General features: G+C 44.0%; 1 protein-coding gene across 1 annotated transcript; it reads right to left on the bottom strand.

Moving 5' to 3' along the window:
• Positions 1-232: 232 nt before the first annotated feature.
• LOC146198611 (tubulin gamma-1 chain-like) lies at positions 233-12,906 on the bottom strand. Its single transcript, XM_084594113.1, has 11 exons — positions 12,723-12,906; positions 12,428-12,478; positions 12,295-12,356; positions 12,036-12,203; positions 11,223-11,371; positions 10,085-10,298; positions 9,816-9,965; positions 9,164-9,316; positions 8,538-8,699; positions 6,396-6,587; positions 233-3,465 (listed from the first exon to the last, which is right to left on the bottom strand). Exons 1-11 carry the CDS (start codon positions 12,769-12,771, stop codon positions 3,445-3,447), a joined length of 1,371 nt encoding a protein of 456 aa, XP_084450239.1. The 5' UTR covers positions 12,772-12,906; the 3' UTR covers positions 233-3,444.
• Between the last annotated feature and the right edge of the window lie 6,123 nt (positions 12,907-19,029).

Raw genomic sequence — 19,029 nt, 5'->3', positions numbered from 1 at the left:
AGCATGGTACAATTTTCCAGATTCGTTAATAATATTACCGCCTTCTTCACATTGGGAATTCCAAGATGTATCAAAGTATCGAAGATACAGTATCGAGTATCTGTATCCGAAATCGATTTCGGTTCGGTATCTTGTATTGGTATCGGAAATACAATTTTTCAAGGTATGGAGTAATCAGTAAGATACTTTTTGAAGTATCTTGCCTAGCCATGGGCAAATGAACCTAGAAAAATTTTTTTTTTTTCTTGATTTGTTACATTTTATTTAGAGTAGCACTTGAAGCAAAAATGGCACTACAAGAACAAGGTATACATTTGACAAGATATGCTGCTGTACAAATGAAATGTGCAGATCTATTTAAATGCACTTGAAGGCACTGCTGAAGAGTGAGGAATCGTTTACATCCAGCCATTAAAAGAAGCCATTCCAGCCGAAGAAACAATATACTATGCCATGCCGGAATAACACTGTTAAACCTTAAGTTCGGCTGAAGACGTACAATGACAGCCTGAACCTGGTCAAGGCTATTGTAATCGCACAGTGGAGCACTAACAGGATTCAGTAAAGCTAGCACTATGCACTTTCCCTCTTGCTCAGCCTAGATTGAGTAAATAATCTGTACATGATGCCCTAGGTATGTCACAAGCCAACAATACACTAAGCTACATTTTTCACAGCAGAATCTAGTAGAATGGCATAGGCAGTCATAATGTATAGAAAGCATTATCTGCTTACTAAACAATCAGAAAAACTTTTATACCTATTGAAGATATCTGCAAGATTTCTAAAGATTTTCAAGTGAAATGTACACAGCCCAAAAAATGCTTAAAAGTACTTTCCCCAATGGGCCCTAATGGGAGTGCAATGATTGTAAAGTATTTCTGGAGTAGTAGAAGAACGTTCAATGACTATGAAAGCCTGAGCTTATTAACCGAAAAGCCACAGCCGTCAATGCCACCTTTAATGCCTATGCCCAAAAGTAACTGCTGTCTGACTGATGGCATAGTTTGGAGACATTGCTAGGTCTTTGCTTACCGATGAAACCATCAGGCCTTATTATTCCTTTCAGCTGCCTTGAACAGGTAAGAGGTTCATTCCGCATTGAAAGATTAAATAATACACAAAAAATAAATGCATATGACTTTCAGCTCAAACGGGATTATTTCTAGAAACACACTGCAGGTTTCGTCCCGATGCAAGCATAGCTTCCAACATAAATCATATGGTATGCAAGCTATGTGCCTAAACGGCCAGCATAAGAAATCAGTAGCAAGTGAAAATACTTTGCTAACACTGAGCTGCTTGTCATCTTAACTTAAAATATGGATCCCACAAAGCGATGCACAAGATTCTTATATGTTTCCAAAATAACGCCAAAATATCAAGCACACAAAGCCAGAGCTAGCCTGTAACTAAATATTAATGCCCTGCTGGTTCAGGAAAACCCCCAGCATGCATTTTCTGTGGCCCGTAGAATTGGTACACTAGTTGCAGGAAAAGATAGCTTGGTGTTCGGGACCAATACTGATTGCAAAAATTTCTAGTGCAAAGAAGGGTGCTGCCTTATGAAAGTATCCCCTCTCATCTCAGAGCCCAGCCTTCACCCATATGTAGACAAGTCCATTTCTTTGAGTTTAAACATTGGTCAGCAACGTAAGGCTGCACTTTCTTTCCTTGTTTAAGTTTGTTACCTAAAAAAGACAAAAAAAAACTGACAGAACATCTTGTGCTGTCATGATGATGAACATCATGATGAATTTGTTTCAATGAGTACTGGTTTTACGTTTCACCTTTACAATAAGCACTTTCGTATGGAGTGTGTGAATTTGACTTCATTGTCATTTTCTTCTGCTGTGGTGAGGACATCTGGCATTTAGATGCGGGGAGGCTTCAAACACCAAGACGATGGCGCCTTCACCAAGTGAGGATTATATACTACTTTTCTAGCAAAGACAATGCAGCGCAAGGGATATAATGCCTATGTGGTACTTGTCCCCACTAGGGATGCATGAAGAGCCAGCACTGCTGTTGCCTAATTTTTAATGCATTGCTGTAGCGTTGATAACATCGTACAGATCAGGAGCGCAAAACAAAAAACCAGGACACAAGGAACACATAGAAACAGGACTAGCGCATGTTTCTATGTGTTCCTTGTGTCCTGATTTTTTTGCGCTCCTGTTCTGTATGATGCTTCACTGACTCGCCCACACAATGGTATTAGGCGTTTTTAAGTTTGTTTCCAAACAGAACTGATAACATGTTGTGCCGCATGCCTCATGAAATATTCTGTTTTGGTTGTACAGCCAGTACTCACACAATGCCATAGGCGAAAAAGTAGGAACAATCAAACTTTCCTGAAAGCGAGTCGCAACTGGTGATGTCACTAGGGGCATGCGGAGACCCTCACCACCTGCAGTGTCTATTCTAGTTCACTGTAACTAATAGCACAATTAAGATCACATTCTACTTGCTCAGAGAAGATGTTGGTGCCAGCAATCAGTATATAGCCCAGGAAATTCAGGTTAAAATGCAGGGGGCTCCCCTAACTGCTCAGATAATACTAGTGTTGGTGATCAGTCTTACTCTTATTCTTTTCACTGAGGGATCAGGCTAGGTTATTTAAGCAGGTTGAATTTATCTGGTTCATACGACAGCAATCATCATCTAACAATTTAAAATGGTCTTACAGACTATGAAGCTAATTTGCAATCCTCTTGAATTGTTTCTATAAAATTTTCACCAAATTTTTGAAAAAGAAATACTATGCTGAAATATCCGACCACTACTTTTATTTTACGAACTGCCAGGCTTAAGCTGATACCAAACTGCATAAGTAGAGTTACCAAAAGATACAAAAAAAGGCATTCAAATTTGAAAAAGTCAGTGATACCATAATTGAAAAAGTACTTAAATATTTTCAACCACACTAAACTGAAAATGGCAGTGCCATAATACAAGTATGCAGCATCATACGTATTGATTATATGGCATTACTTAGCACTGAGGAGAATGCATTTTTCTCATTTTTATGCTTCAGGCAAATGTCAAAATATCTCCCATGTATTGCATTTAGACAGAAAAACGTCAATATTTGGCACAGACATCATAATGTACTGCCCTAAAACACACTGTCTTAATAGCTAGAGCCAAGCTCAAAAATATTAATGCAGAAACACAACTGTCATTGACAAAAAAAACGACAAACATTATCAACAGCAGCACAGACATTTGCCATAACGTTGCCCAACAAGACGCTGTACAGAAATTGAGATTTACAGAGCATGCTTGGACAGCCCAAGACAGCATGTGTGTGCGTATTCTGCCAACATATATAGTAAACGTTATGACCAGATATTGAGCAGCAAGTCTGCCAGCAGTGCTTCTAAAGTCCACAGCTGCAAGTGGCAACCAGGCAACCAATTTTCGGCCAGCTTCTTGTCTCCCTCATTTAGACGGCATAGAAGACTGAAACAAAAAAATGGAGAAAGGAAACGAGTAAGGACACAACATTTTTGAGTGTACAGTCGACGACCTATTTTTCGGACATGCCTGATTATTCTGACTTTTTCCCGGCCCCAGGACATACCTTATAAAGTCAATGTATTATGCGGCTCAAAATTCCGGACACTCTAAGGAGGGCTATTCGATTTGTCGGACATTCCAAGCGTCAGCCGGGCCAGCTGCCACCCATTTTGAGCGGTGTCGCCACCATCTTGTTTGTTTACTTTTTCCTTCGATAGCCTTGAAACCGGTCCCGGCCTAGTGTGCCGCTCCTCAGCTAAACTGACGCTGGATTGAGGCTATATTATTTGCCTAGCAGCTTCCACTTCCGGAACAATGTCGTTGCTCTTTGCCGGAGTGCATTTTTTTTTCTTTTAGCTTGATCGCTTCGACTGCCTGCTCCTCTATATGTTTGCCGTGCGTTTCATGTGCGTTGCTGAGCATAGCGAGTAGGCCTAGCCGTGGTTGTGCTGATGCGAGAACTATGTTCTGTCGCTACTGTGGCTCGCATTTAATTAAATCGGCCTCAGCTCTTCAAGAAGCTGTTTCCGGATTTTATAAGGAGCTTTTTTTTTTTTGCGTGCAACGCAGCAGCGAGAAGGCACTCAATGGAGTCGGTGCTGTAATCCAGTGGTTGGTGGTGGTGGTGTGCCTCGACAGTGAGAAAACCTACTCTGTCGATTTGCTTGGAGCACTTAGTATGCTCGCCGATGCGCGGAAGTCGGTGGCATTTACAAAGCTGTGCAATTGCTTCCGCCACGTGGGATTTGTGCTGAATGACGATTTAGCTGCCTTGAACGAGGACAGCGTCGTCGAGAAGCTGTCAGGCAGTGAGCAATTCAGTGACGACCTTCGCACTGCAGGTGTCGAAATTCCATTGACCGTTTCGTTTTCAGAGTTCACAGACATGGACCACGAGTTGGAACTGTGTGCTGGACTCACAGATGCAGAAATTATTCGCCAAGTGCTTGCGGAGTCTGAGAGCGACGACGACGACTCACCTGCAGCAGCGCAGCCGACGCAAGCTGAGCTGATGCAAGCGGTCACAACCCTTTCGTCGGCTTACGGCGACATTATGACTCTCGCTGAAATTCAGGCGGACCTGTTAGCACGGAAGCGGAGCGTGGTGCAGAAAAGCATTCATGACCTTTTCCAGCCTCAAAGTCAATAATAGGCAATAAACTGAGCTTTTTTGGTGCACATTTGTTTTTTCGAACTGCCTGATTTTTCTGACATTTTTGTGGTCCGTTGAGAGTCCGAAAAATCAGTCGTTGACTATTTGATGTGTTCATTAGATCATAGAAAAATTATTTCTGCTATCTTTAATGCTTCCCAGCAACATGTGGTGTACTTCAACACAGTGAACCTGAAATGCTGGTGTCAAAGCGAAGAGCAAGAGCCGATTTCTGCATGGGCTATGAATGTTATTGCATTCAGTATGCATCTCAACTAGTGTGCAATATTAAAAAGTTTATATTGTGGCCTCCTTCACTTACAAAGGCTTCAAAAAGTAACCATGATGGACGAAACTATAGAGGAGGGCAATACACAGTCAAATTAAACAAGCTACATTGGTAGCATGCGACAAAGCAAAGCATGGGGCCAAAAAGGTCTCTCATACCGCAGCATCCCCTCCCTCTAAACAATGCAAATTTTGGCAGTGTTCTTGCTAAGCATGAACCTGTACAAGAAATTACCTTGCACCCTCTGTAAAAAATGATCCCCCCTTCAGCCTGCTCCAAAGCCTCCTAGCAGGCTACCGCAACTTTGTTTTCTTTGCATTTAACGAAAGGCCAGTAACAATTCATAAAGAGCAAATCTATATTCTCTGACCACACTAAGATGGGTTCATAAGCCTACATTTCAAGCACAATTTGGGATGCACAATGCAAACAGTTGTTTTCCCATATTTTCTTCCTGTCAAAGATATGAATATTCTTTCTTAACTTCAGTGGTCAAATATAGGAGGTAACTGTTATGAAACATTGCCTCTGCTCTCATAATTTAACAATGAGAACTCTTGAGCATTTTCTCTCTTTAGTGCCATCAGATACTAGTGACGTACCTTGAAGCAAGAGGTTGTGAGCAAAGGAGTGGTAACTGCTTTGATCTAGGTGGACACACGGACATTATCGTGAGGGAAATTACGAAACGAGGGAAAAGCAGGAGGCCGAAGGAATTGAAGGCACATTCTTTGTTCCTGCAAGTCTTTGGGCCACACGGTCTGTTTTGGACCATATGATGGGTAACCCAACAGAAGAAGTGGTAGTGAAAAACGGGTTTTTTTCTCTTTAGAGAGATTGTAAGCTTGGGGTGCTGCACGTGCTTCACAAGCATGGTTAAAAAGTAAGCCATGTGGCTTACCAAGACTTTAGGCTAAGGGTGTAGTAGATTTTTTTTTTTTTCTCAATCTTCTCCCCATTTGTTCTGCAAGGGAAGCCCTTACACTGATGAACTCATAATTACATCGATGAATTTTTTGTGCCAAAGAGGTTTACCTTTTCACACGGCTACCTTCACATGCTTGCCACTTCTCCTGCGCCCTCTCACATGCTTCATGGGTTTAAATCTGTGCATGCGTAGATCATGCCAGTGATGGGTGCTAGTGACAAAGCTTGCACCCGCCACTCCACATGCGCAGTTGACGTCTTGTTGATGCGGATTTTAACTGCACCAACCAAGTGCACTCATTCTAATCCAGTTTTGTGGGTGGCAGATGAACTTTTGTGCATTCCCCATAAGGTACCCCATTTGTGAAAAAGGGGGAAAGCACTAAACGCTTCTATTCTCTTGGTAATGTTTTCTATTTCTCCACAGAACTACCCACACTATCCCTAATACATCTCACTTTCAAGCAGTTTTATCAGTATGATTGTCGAAGGTGCAAGTACTACCTGGCGTGTGGCCCAGGTGAGGTAGTCTGGCTTGGTGGCGGCTATGTATTCATCGACTAGGCTCTGGACAATGTCTCGAGAATTGTCCAGCTCGTCAAGGTTGTCCTGGAACATGGGCTCCTTGCGGAACTGCTCCAAAAAGGCCTCCCTCTTCCGCAGCTTGTCAAATTGCTGCAAAGTGCGCTGGAACAGCTGGGTGCAAAAAGAGGTTGCCAAAGGCAAGGGTAAAGTATGTGGGGGCAATGAAAGCTAGCTACGCTGTGAAAAAAGGAACCAAGGCTACACAGCTTGTTGGCTGTTGGAGGGAACACAAACGTACAAAGCCAGCGCTTTGTGGACTACTGTGAGTAGGTACTGAGCAGGTACATGCAGAGAGAGAGCGGGAAGCAACTGCAGAAAACGAAGTTGAGTCTAGCAATGCATGCGTCAACTAGCAAATGGTTGATCACTTGAGCAGAAAGATAAGTGTGGATTGCACAAAACTTTTCGGCAAATAGAGTTCCAAAGCAACGTCTAAGTGGGATAAGTCTGCTCTGATGCAATGCAACCAATATTCTACAAAGTGCCAGTACACTGCTTCTTGCCATCGCTGTAGTTGCGCTTTGGTTGGCAAGGCATCCGTTCATGGTGCCCTCATGAAACTCCTACTCTTCACTTTAATGACATGTCTACCGGTGCATCGCCTTTTACAAGAGAAATTATGGAGTTAAGTGGAGGTTCACTGCTTTTTCTCATTATAACGGGCATGACTACTTCTCCAGCACAGTACTGTTATACAATGTATAGAAAAGAAAATACAGCGCTATAGGTCCTTGAAAGTGCCATGGACAACACAAAGTGCAATAAAGGACATCGCATAATTTTCTGCATACACTGCAAGTGCTGCAATAAGTCTTCAGTTGTTAGCCAGCACCTGCGTCTCTTTTTCTCTAGACTACACTCCCTTTTATTATGTGCTGTTATGGCGCAATAGTATATTGTAACACTCGTGCAACACTAAAAATAAAACTATATTGTCATGAAACAATGTTCTTGCATGTTCTAATGGTGCATGCTGTACTTACAGCTGTGGCTAAAAAGTTATAACCTTCTGCAAGGGAGTCACACCGAAATACACGTGAAAAGAAATGCCCGAATTTCGATCCCCAGGATCTGCAGTCATTGTAAACCTCCATCCTAAAAAAAAAAAAAAAAACTCTATAGGCTGCTATGCAAGTAACTAACATTATGTCTAAACCACCTCTCACTGTGAGTGTGGCATTGTAATGATTTGGGCAGCAAAGAAATGAAGCTAGCAGTCCAGCTGCGTTTAGTGGATACATACTTTTAGGTGAGCACAACAACACACATGTTCACTTTCCTGAAGAAACATCTGGATTCACCAGGACTGTGAACTTTGCTTGTCGCTGGCCTTTTGCTACGACAAAGTTGAGATATTGGTATTCAGTATGAGAATAAACAGCTAATTTCGAAGAAAGGAACTTTCAACTTAGCAGCAGGTGTGGCAAGCATCATTCAAAATGCTGTAAGGCAATAAAACTAAATGCTCCAGTCTTCCCACACTCTCAAGCTTAGTTCATAAAACTCCTTCAGGATTCAATGCACATTCTCAGCATGCAAAGGAAACTCTTCTCTCCACAAAGTGTGGAACCTAATGAGACAATGTCGTTATAGAAAACAAGCTTCCTGCAAAACAAAAAATTCTGTAGATGTTCAATTCAATTTTTGTACAAAGAATAAACCTCTGCTGAAAAATTTAAAACACACTCTTAATTTCAGTGTGGCTTTACTCCAGGGAAAACTTTTCTGCTTGAACTGCATGCTCAAAACTGGAAAAAACGAGACAATGGAATAAAAGAATACCAAGTGCCTAATGCATCATCATTATGTTAGATGTGCAGCTTTTCATAACACTGTAACTGTACAGCGATACAATGAAACATTTAAAGTGTGCATGGCTGGTCAAGAGCACAATCCTGGTATTGCTGCAAATGGTTGTGCTCCATTCCTCAATATGTGTCAAATGCACATTTCAACTCGCGCTTTCACACTGATCAGTATGGTATGGCATGCTCACAAGAATGCAAGGGAGGATGCTGCAATCGGTGAGCTACAATTGTACCAAGCAAGACGAGCACATACCGAGGTAATGCCCGTGTGGTTGGCAAGCATAAGCCCGCTGACCCGGTGCTGTGTCTGGACATAGGGGGACTTGCGTGACAGTGCCACCTGAATGCTGGCTGGTCCCCAGGGGATGAACTGCACCAGCTTGCGCTCACGGATCCTCTGCAGGCTCTTGTGGACCTGCGTGAAAATGACGCATTCAAATTCAGCAAGACATATTTCCCAAGCTTAGAAGGCTGGTGCATGCTCAAATCAAATGGTATTCACTGAGCAACAGCAATTCCTCATATCAAATTCAGCTTTTCACCTGCAAGGACTTTTGCTGAATGAACTTTTCCCAATGCAGCAGTGTGACAAAATGTGCTTCTGTTTAAACACCTCTGAGGCAGTACTATTCTGAACACTGTGACAGCTACACTCACAAGCTGATGTGTAACAAGATGATTGTGTAGAAAATTCTTACTTTATGCACCTCTTTGCAGCCAAATATTCATATAATTGCTGAAAATATGTGCATCTCAGCTTCCTTTCAATACTGACCTGTAGGCAGAAGCTTAAACTAATGCTCAAGAATAATTCTGAGCAGCAGTACCCGTGTGCTTAAAAAGAAAATTAACAGTAACTTCGTCTTAGGGAAGTCTTACCTGAGTTGGATCCACCTCGCCTTGAATGATATTGAGGATACTGATGTAGCAGTGGTTGGCCGAACGGTCGTGTGCGATGGATACCATCATGTTCTTGGGCTGCAGCAGCCGCCTCATCACGTCAAGCACCGTTGTCTTCCGAACACTGGGCGCCTAAAGCGAACAGGAAACCAAACCTTATTCCACTTAACTCAACTGACAATAAATGTGATGTTATAGAATTCACTGCAATACCACTGTTTCAAGAAACAAAACCAACTGGCGTCGACTTTGTGCTGCCTAGCAATAGTAAAATGGATAAAGTGATGTGTTCTGCACAAGGAATATTTTAATACAGAATTAAATTTTTCTGATATGCTTTACAGGGTGACATTGCTATCACTTATGTTTATGTTCTCTTGGGTCACACTCAAGCCTGCAGGGCTGTGCTGGTAGTGCATCCGCCTACACTTTTTGCTTTGTCAAAAGCTGCACACGTATCTAATCAGACAGAGCAGTATATTATGATTATTATCAATCTTACAAAAGAATAAGCTGTTCATAGTGTGAATGTGAGCTCGAAAACGATAGAAACAGGATCAGCAGTGGCAAAGTGACAGGCCTCGTTGGTAAGTACAAAATATGAATGGCTGTGGCTTATGGGAAGACTTACCTCATGGTCAGTGGTCAATGGAGTGTAACCTGTCATCAGGAAGTGTAGTTTCGGAGTTGGAATTAGTGGGGCCACCAGTCCAATGAGGTTGTTATTCATATAGCTGGGATAGCGAAGCGTAGTTGTGCTCACAGACATGATCGTTGACACCTGCAATTTGAAAGTGACATTGAATTGGGTACCACTCTGAAAACTGAAGGCACTACGTGCAGGCAGCTGCTTCTGTATTAAAAGAAACAAGTTCGCCTGTATATGCCAGTGACACTCACCAGTGAGTTAATGTGAGTAAAGGAAGGGTTCTCAATGTGTAGTCGGTCAACAGCGATCTGGTTAAGAGCAGCATTGTCGAGAACCACCACTGAGTCGGCGTTCTGTGTGAGCCTGTGTAGCGTGAGGAGGGAGTTGTATGGCTGAACCACAACATCACTCATTTCATCTTGATTTGGGAATACCGAGTATGTCTGGATCAACTTCTTTGGGAACCTAGAATGCAAAAAGGCACAGAGGCACATCAAGAACAGCACATATTATGCTGCATGAAACATTCACTCGCACATGCAGCCATGAAACAGCTTAACAACCTTTCCAGTTTATGAAGTAAATGCTATTCCTTGTTCTGACAATGCTACCTGCCTATCATCACAACACTGCCTTTGCCACACACTGACCACAGGTTATATCTTAAAAATAAAAGTGACCAAAGTGCCCTGCTGACATCACTTTTCGTGCATCAATCCACATGCATCGCGAACACACACGCACACACACAAAACAATGTTTGGTGATTGTTGACGTATTTTGTAAACAGTACAGCCTCCTATATTTTAATGCAATAACATTAAAGACCTCATTACCCAGAAAATCTAGCGCTGGTTTTGTCGGCATCATCAGTGTTGCAAGCAAAAAGTCACAGGCATGGCACTAGCATGTGCTAGCTGGCAGCTGACATGGACAAGCACTGATTCTTTTATGGTTTGCGTGACTTAACGAGACCGTATAATATTACAATAATGGGAGCTCTTCATTCGGCTTCCTCATTTGAGTTGGGGAGGTGGAATAACAATCAACCTTCCAGTGCTTTTGGATGCCGAGTCAGGTACGCTACTCCTAGGTCATGCAGGCACTTTCATATGGCTTGGTGAAAGTGGGGCTTTATATGTCGGGTGGTCGCCCACACTATAGCATCATACCTTTAAAGGCGGAGCTCAAGTGTCTCCTGTAATTTTCTTTTTTACCTGGCAGAGATATCTAACTTAGACAATTGTGAATACACAATTCATTTAGTTCACACTAATCTATAGATATCTGTTAATGGTAGCAGTTAAGAAAGAAATTCAACAAATTTTATATTGCCAGCAAATGCACTGCAAGCGGTACCGCAGATCAGAATGAAGGTCACATACATACCTATCATTAAGGTGCTCCAGGATGTACGAGCCCATGCCAGAGCCAGTTCCACCAGCGATTGAGTGGCATAGCACGAAGCCCTCCAGGGAATCACTGCCATCAGCTTCTCTATCAATAATGTCAAAAACATCTTCATGCAGACGCTCTCCCTGGGTTTAGGAAAGAGACATCATCTTCAGAATATGAGTGCGAATACCTCACACACAACACTCTGTCATGCCACAAAGCCAAATCATACAAAAAGTGAAAGTTGGACTTATACTCCATTTCACAAGCTGTTTGCAGCACTATGAAAGCTAAGAGTGATCTGGGCCAATGAGGGCGGTGCACACTGCATGGCTGTGCTCGTAATATTTTGTGCCGTCATCAGCGATAGGCACGCAGGAACACAGTCATGCAATGCGTGCTATCCTTACTGGCCCAGACTGCTCTTAGCTTTCATAGTGCTGCAAACTGCTTGTGAAACGAAGTATAGTATTAATGTGCAAATTACAGCACTGAGGCCTGACACAGAAGCCAAATTCAAAGTACTGCATATACCTATCTTCCTATATTAATTGGAAGGTTCTTGAAAGATACTTTGTATGCGCTGGAGCAAACAATTAGGCACCTTATTGTCCCACGTCCTAACCATTATCCATGTTTAACAGTCAAGCACAGTAACAAGATCCTGACTCTTTGAGTGTAACACAAACTATGTGTGCACTTTTACTGGCTCTGCTGAGTGTAACACATACGTTGTGTGCACATTCAATAGGTTTTACAGACATGAAGGCTTACTTATGTACATCATTGTAGAAAAGTTTTCCGCACCTGCGAGTAGCCAACGGCCCAGTTGTTGCCAGCGCCGCCTCCAGACTGCGATAGGTAGACGTTCTCCTGGTTGTACAACTTTGCGTATGGCGAATTCATTATGGTGTTGATAACCCGTGGCTCAAGATCAAGAAGTACTGCACGCGGGATGTAATGCTGGTCATCCGCCTGATGAGAGATAAGGAAACACGCGTGGCCTTCAGCATGGCTACATCAGGTAAAGCACCACCGTGAAACTGAACGGGCAAGATGCGCAGACCTGATAAAAAAAGACGTCCTTTCGATCAATTCCGTCCGTCGCGAAGTTTTCCAAGACCCCCTCTGAAAGTGAGAAAGTCACTGTTAGATGTTCGCAACGCAGCGAAGAAGTAAGTGAAAAAACGAAGTCCTACCGGGGTTGATGCCATGCTCAGCGCACAGCTTCTTCCAGAATTCAAAGCCAACTGAAAACAAAGTGGCGCATTTGATCAGCAGCAGTTCCGTTACGACAAAGTATTCAAAATGCATCCGAGTAAGCAGCTCCTGAAATTACGAGGATTGCAGGAACCAAATTCATTAAGCTGTCCGTCAAAAGCAACGCATTTTCAGAGAAGGGGCTGTTTGGAGCAGACGCCGTTCCCGCCACAAACAACGGCCACCAAGCTTCAAACCCAGAGCAAAACGTAAACACGAACAGAGTCGCATTACTTTGATTGCCACATTGGCCAAGCTGTAGCATGATCATTTCCCGGGGCATTGTGCTCCAGTCTGGCGTCGCCGGAGTGTTTCAAGCAGAAAGTCCAAACAGGGCTTGTCACTACCGAACGAAAGGGATACTGCAGCCTCTTCCTTGAAGTTGGCTTCTTCTGAAACGATCTGTCGCCGCTGTCGCTAACAGCCGTCAGAATGCGCTAGCGTGCTAGCGTCGCTAAGCGATATTTGAACAGGAACAGTAAGGTAAGATCACACCTATATTAACAGCATACATATAATTGCGTTTTCGATTAGAAGATAAGTAAATATTTGAACTAGATAGAAAGGCTAAAAAAAAAAAAAAAAAGAAGCAGAGAGACAAAGAGAATAAGCGCCAAATTCAAAACACTAGTTTTTGCTCAGCGTTAGCCGCCCCGGAATCTCAAGTTCCTACTCTCGAGCAATGGGAGGCCGTGTTGGTCAGCTCACACCTGGTAGTTCAAACCCAGGTCATTGAATGGGTTATTCGGGCTGCTGTTAGCCGTGGACTGATTTCAAATTTCGATGTTTCGGTAGGGGCTTAGCTATAAGAAACTCATTTAAATGGTCATTGAAGGGTCCTGAAAGAGCCACCGTTTTATTGTACGCAGCGTACGTATTGAATTTGAGGTAGCCTTAATCGCAGCGCTTCTCTATGGTACCACACATGTTATAATGTTGTAAGGACGCCTGCACAGCAACTTGACAATATCGGTGTCTCAATAGTTTTTTTAGATTTTGCAAGTTCTACCGCGATCTTGCTGAGTGGTCCTTAGAAGTAAAAAACAAAAGAACAACAGACCGCACGCATTTGTGAAGGATTATCTAGTAGACGTTTTACAGATCTACACCCGCAGTCTAAAAGCTCCATTATATTGGCAAAAAAAAAAAAAAATTACCTAATCCCCATTTTGCAAGCAGCCTGGAATATATAGCCTGAATCTGATTACGCAACGTAAACAGCGCATTTTCGAATCGAAGTGCTTTAAGATATGTTCCACGTACCCAGTGGATTCTTATTGAAGGTGTATGGCGTACGTCACTGTAGGCCCACCGAATTCTTGCTTGCTTTCCATGCGTAAGTGAAGCTCAGCCTTTGCGACTTTCAAATGGCTCCCCTCCATGACGCAGGTCACCGACTTCAAAGGTAGGAAGCAAGCGATGCGATGTACTCACTAGAGATACGCATATTTGCTCCCTTTCTTTTATTCTACACTTGGTGAAGAGTCTCGTAATCTATAAACAAAGCAAATATAATGTTATTTATTAAAGTTTTCTTTTTAATTGTATCGTGTAGCCTTAGCAAAATGATATCGAATCTACTTGAGGCCTGGTACAGCAGTGATAACCAGGCCTGCGAGCCTGCCGCGGCGAAGACGTGCTGCATTGCAATGCATGTGTGAACAGCTGGAAAGCGGGAAGCGTGAACGATCCGCTTTCGGATAAACAGCTACGTTGTAGTGGGTAGTCAGGGGAAGACGGCGCTCTGTCCAAAAGGTTTGTCTGCCTGTGAAAGTTCGCGTACATATGGCGTTTAAACACCTGTGGATTGCAGGTTAGCGTGAGCTGGTAAAAGGCGATCAAATGGTCTCTGCGAGCAGAGATGTCGATCCGGACTTACCACGCAACAAAAAATCATATGTGCTTCACGTTTGTATAGGAACGGGCAGGAGTAATTTTGAAATTCACCGCCGCTACTCAACGACTTGTACCAACACAGGTAAACAACCTGAAGACATCGTGAATTGTACGCAGCGTCACGAAGTATATAAGTCCACCGAACGGCAATCATTCCTCTGGTAGTGAACGGACGGTGAAAAAACTAGTGGATGAAGTTGGCCACCGCATGACTTGCAGTTTTACAATCGTTAAGGTGGCAATTTTAGCTTCTTGGGCTTGTCATATGGTCGTCGATCCTTGTTCTGTCCCTGCGCTATTTTTGTTGACATGTTGAGTATGCAATCGTGTGAAGTTGATTTTGCCCTAGCTGTTAAAAACCCTAGTGGATCGACGCACACGTGGTATCAAACCTAGAAGAAATTACTGTGCTACGTTGGGGTTTGAAAACGTACTACGTACCTTTATAATCACAGCGATCAAAATGCAGCAATCGAAACCACCCGACGCACAGGAAAAAAAAAAAAAAAAAAAAAGTACCGGGTGCATATGACGTGCGCCTGTAGCCATCATTTTTGAAGCGATAGCTTCACTACGCGATGTAAAGCCAAGGTCTACGTGCGCAGGAATACGACCTTCAAGTGAGCCAGAGGTCAATATACACGAAACACTTGCGGTGTCGTTATGGTGTCGCACCCGATGGTAACAAAGGTCAAAGCGATGAACTATGACGTGGGCATATGGTTCGTTGTCACGTGATAACTGACGTCACATTGTGACTGAGTATATAAAGAATAGAGCGCAGCGCGCCAGGCCATTGCTGCAGCATGGAGCCCGAGGAGTGCACGCGAATGAAGCTATCGCGTACACACCAGGTTTAACCGTAGCTAAACCATTAGCAATTTTTAACATAGAATGCGCCCTGGATAAAAATTAGATTTCGTGATCAAAGTTGCGTTCCACAGATCTGTGATGACAGGTGTATTATGCTCCGAGCAGTTAGGTTTCTGCCAAACAGAAAGCACAGAGAAAAACAGTAAATCAGGAACGGGCAAAATTTTTATTCCAAGATAACTATTAGGATTTAAAATTTAATTAATCCGTGTCACAAACAGAAGTTAGAAGCAATTACATATGTCTGTCTTACTAGAGCCACAGAAAGTTATCCGAAAGTATAGTAACATACTGGCCTAGTGTCCTTAGGTCATTCTAGCAATTTATAGACCATTTGACGACCGAATTCGAACCCGTGACGAACGCATATTACAACCGTGGTTTTCCAGGACGTGTACGTCGCGCGCCTGCAGTCTCGACAGCAGGCGTCCAAATTTCGGTACGGTGCGCTTGCGTACTGCTACAAGAATCTGCTTGCCTCTCCGACTGCTATACCGTTCCCTTGCCCCACTTCTTTACTTCGGTTAGTCCCTCCTACTATATTCGTCCCTCACCATCTCCCCTTCCCCCACAGATAAACACAGTGACATTATTTCCTAATGACACTCATACTGCTTACATACATTGTGAAAACTTTACAATTGTTTATTCTGCGCCTTAAATCACTGGCGCCATGATTGTGAACCAAGTCGCCAGCACGGTGGCTGCAATGAAGTCGTCAGTGCAAGCTACGTGTAAAAGGCAGAGTGTATACGCGTGCGCTGCACAAAGCCTATCGTTCCCGAGAGTTTCCGGTAAAGTTTGGACGCATCAAAAGGTAACGTGATGCTGGTTACAGTCCTACAAAGTCACCTCACCCGCCGACACGTCTGCATGTGGAGGTGTCCTGTTTTCTTGCAGGCTACATGACTTATGACACACATATTTTGCAAGGATATTTTTGTCCGAACTTCGACAGGTGAAGGCTCCGGGATCTGGGCGATGACAATTATTTGCGTGAATGCCAAAATTTTCCGAACACACTCCGGGTATCTCGTGAAGGTCTTCTGGTAACATGCGCCGATTTCTGTAATGTCATTGGACGAGCTTGAAGACGGCAATAAGAAGAATGCAGACAGCAGGCGGTCGGCAGATCATAGATATGCTGGCACGTGTCCTGTCATACAGTCTCCTCGTGGGGAGTGCGAGATTCTACAATTGCAGATCGTTTAGCGGCAAACAAGTAATTCGCGTCCAATCATGGCGTGACACTAATGATCGGATGAACACCTCGATCCTTGCAAAGGGCAACAGTTAATACGCCAGACCGAAGGCAGCAACGGCTGGTTTTTGGCCAACTTAAATTGTTTTTCGCTTTCCTTTTCCGCCGCTACCACTAATTTTGATTTTGTGCAACCAGTGGGCGGAACCAACGGCCGTTGACCCAAAGGAAATTAATTTTTGTTTTCTTTTTTTAAGAATGTTAAGTAATATAATTATTCATCAATTACAGGCCGCCAGCCGGATCCGAGCCTACGGCATTCGAATTTCGCGTCCGGTGTTCTACTACTGACTTATGGAGGCAGCTGCTTAATTTTCTATTTTCTCAGGTATATATGTGCGTGTAATCTATCCTTGAGGGTGTTAGCCAGCGCCAACCTCCACCATAGCGGCGGACGTGGAACGCGTCGTGTGATATCAGCAAGCGTCACGTAGGACGGGACCTGACGCGGAGGGCGGATGCTGTGTGATACGCTATACCTATGGCGTCAAGGCCGCCAGATTTGAAGCCCTCGTTGAGCTAATCAGCAAACAAAAGCAGGGAAGATGAGGGGCTTCGTTATGAGACAGATAAGAAGGGAGTCAACAAAAGCTGCCTCAGAGGAAATTTGCCAGTGGCTCTTGGATCGCTTCTTATGTATATATCATCGAAGGCCCTAATTTTCCCTGCATTTGCAGTGGGACGTCAGGGACATCAAGCGCATCATGCACAGTGCCGGACAGTCAAACCGCGCTTTTCAACCATGTCGTGAAAGCAAAAACTGCACTCGAAAAGCATATGTCGCACTCGCATCGAAGTAGGAGAATCGCGGGGCTCTAAAAGCGTTGGCAGCTCTGTCGAGTCAAGATGGAGCCGTGAGCACCACGTTGTGCGACACCGGTCGTTTACCGCCGGCACCACGTTGCGTGACACCAGTCGTTTAGCTGCGTGAAGAGCTTTGGACAATAACTCTATGCTTTTACCGGGATTGACGCGCCGGCTGAAAAATTTTATCACATTGAAACCAACGAACTGCCCAGAGAAAACGCCATGGCCGACCACTCATAGAGTAGTTATGAGCCGTGCTGGTCATAGGGGCTTGTGCATAGTTACTTCAATTACTGTATGCATAGAATCCCCCCTCGTTAGTAACCTATCGTTACCAATCGATAAACTCAGCGTGAAATGACTAGAGAGGTTTTTATACAATTCGTTACATCTGACGAAAATGTCGCATCGTAAAAACGATAAGTCAAATGCATGCATCTCCTGTAGGAAATCCAAGGGGATTACTTTTCATTCGTTGTATATCACTATTTTGTTATAGTGAATTTTACCGTATAGTCTTACTCGCCGTGTCACTGTTGCGCCGCGATTCGAGGAGCTCTCAGCGAATATCGTGTGCGCATACCGTGAGCAGGATTCGGAGAACTAAGCAAGGAATCCCCTTTCGTGTCTTTCGGGCACGCTATCGCATCGCCTACTTCGTTGCTCTGTCTATCTTTATTTGCGGTTTCTGTCTTCCGCGTCTTTCAGTTGGCACAACGGCCGCGTAGAAAGTGAGGTGTCCCCTTGAGTGGTAGAACCGAGCGCGCGTCCGTCGCGGATGCCTTCACAATGGCGCGGCTCTGGGACAAAAGCGCGGGGTGTGGAAGCGTGACGCACCGCTGCGCTCAGCGACGTCGCGATGAACACGAGGAGTACGTGAATACACACGGCAAGACAGCTGAGTGAAAGCCGACCGCGGCATCCGGATAGATACGAGGGAAGTGCCAGAGGTGGTCGCACGCTCACGGGCTTTAACAGTACTGGCTTAAACCACCGGGACCAGAAGTGCGTCAGTGCCTGGCTGCTCGAGTGGCCTGTGGAGGCCAGAAAGAAAAATTCTGACGAATGAGACCCTGTCTCGCCGCAGAAAAGTTTCTGCTCGAAAATTCCCTTCATAGTAAATTAATGCTGATGTTGCTCGAACTGTAGCATGGCGCGCATTCTGGATTCCTGCTCCTGCCATTCATGTACCCCTCCCTTCTTTAACACAAACCCTATCCTTCTGACGCCTCCCCCCCCCCCCCCCCCCCCTCCTTTTTCTTTTGTCGGATATGCCGTGGTTCTCGCTGATGAAAAAGTATCCACTATAAGATTCTTAACCCTTTCTCTCTCTTTCCTTCTCACACTCTCCCTCCTCCCTCTATCTCTCACACTCTCTCTCTCTTCACCAATTCCTTCCAGGAGCCATTCCAACATAGCGCGTCATTCAGGTGTTTGTCGAGTGAGACAGTTACAGCGCCCTCTCCTTTTCAGCTCAATGCGTTATTCATATTCTGGCACTCAGAATATGCAGAATGAGGTCCCGAAACAATAAGCTGAAGAGGAAACTCCTGTCGATGAGCACATAAAACACATAAAAAGACACATGCACGAGCAGCATCACAAAGTGAAAGGGGGTCCAATAATGCCGTTATTTATCAATTATGTAAATATAAAATCGAACAAGAAAGTAAACATTTCTTTTCTGAAAGTGCTTCACGAGAT

The sequence above is a fragment of the Amblyomma maculatum genome, chromosome 2 (genome assembly GCF_055883805.1).
Source record: "Amblyomma maculatum isolate TAMU_Amacu chromosome 2, ASM5588380v1, whole genome shotgun sequence".
In the NCBI taxonomy this organism is placed as follows: Eukaryota; Metazoa; Arthropoda; class Arachnida; order Ixodida; family Ixodidae; genus Amblyomma; species Amblyomma maculatum.
Note: the sequence above shows the minus strand (reverse complement) of the source record. Positions and strands in the feature narration are given on the sequence as shown.

Excerpts from the sequence above, each read along its gene's own strand:
- LOC146198611 (XM_084594113.1), bottom strand. The coding sequence starts at position 12,771 with ATGCCCCGGGAAATGATCATGCTACAGCTTGGCCAATGTGGCAATCAA. Across the intron at positions 12,204-12,294 it reads AGGACGTCTTTTTTTATCAG|GCGGATGACCAGCATTACAT; the intron begins GTCTGCGCATCT and ends ATCTCTCATCAG. Across the intron at positions 10,299-11,222 it reads CTGGAGCACCTTAATGATAG|GTTCCCAAAGAAGTTGATCC; the intron begins GTATGTATGTGA and ends TTTGCATTCTAG.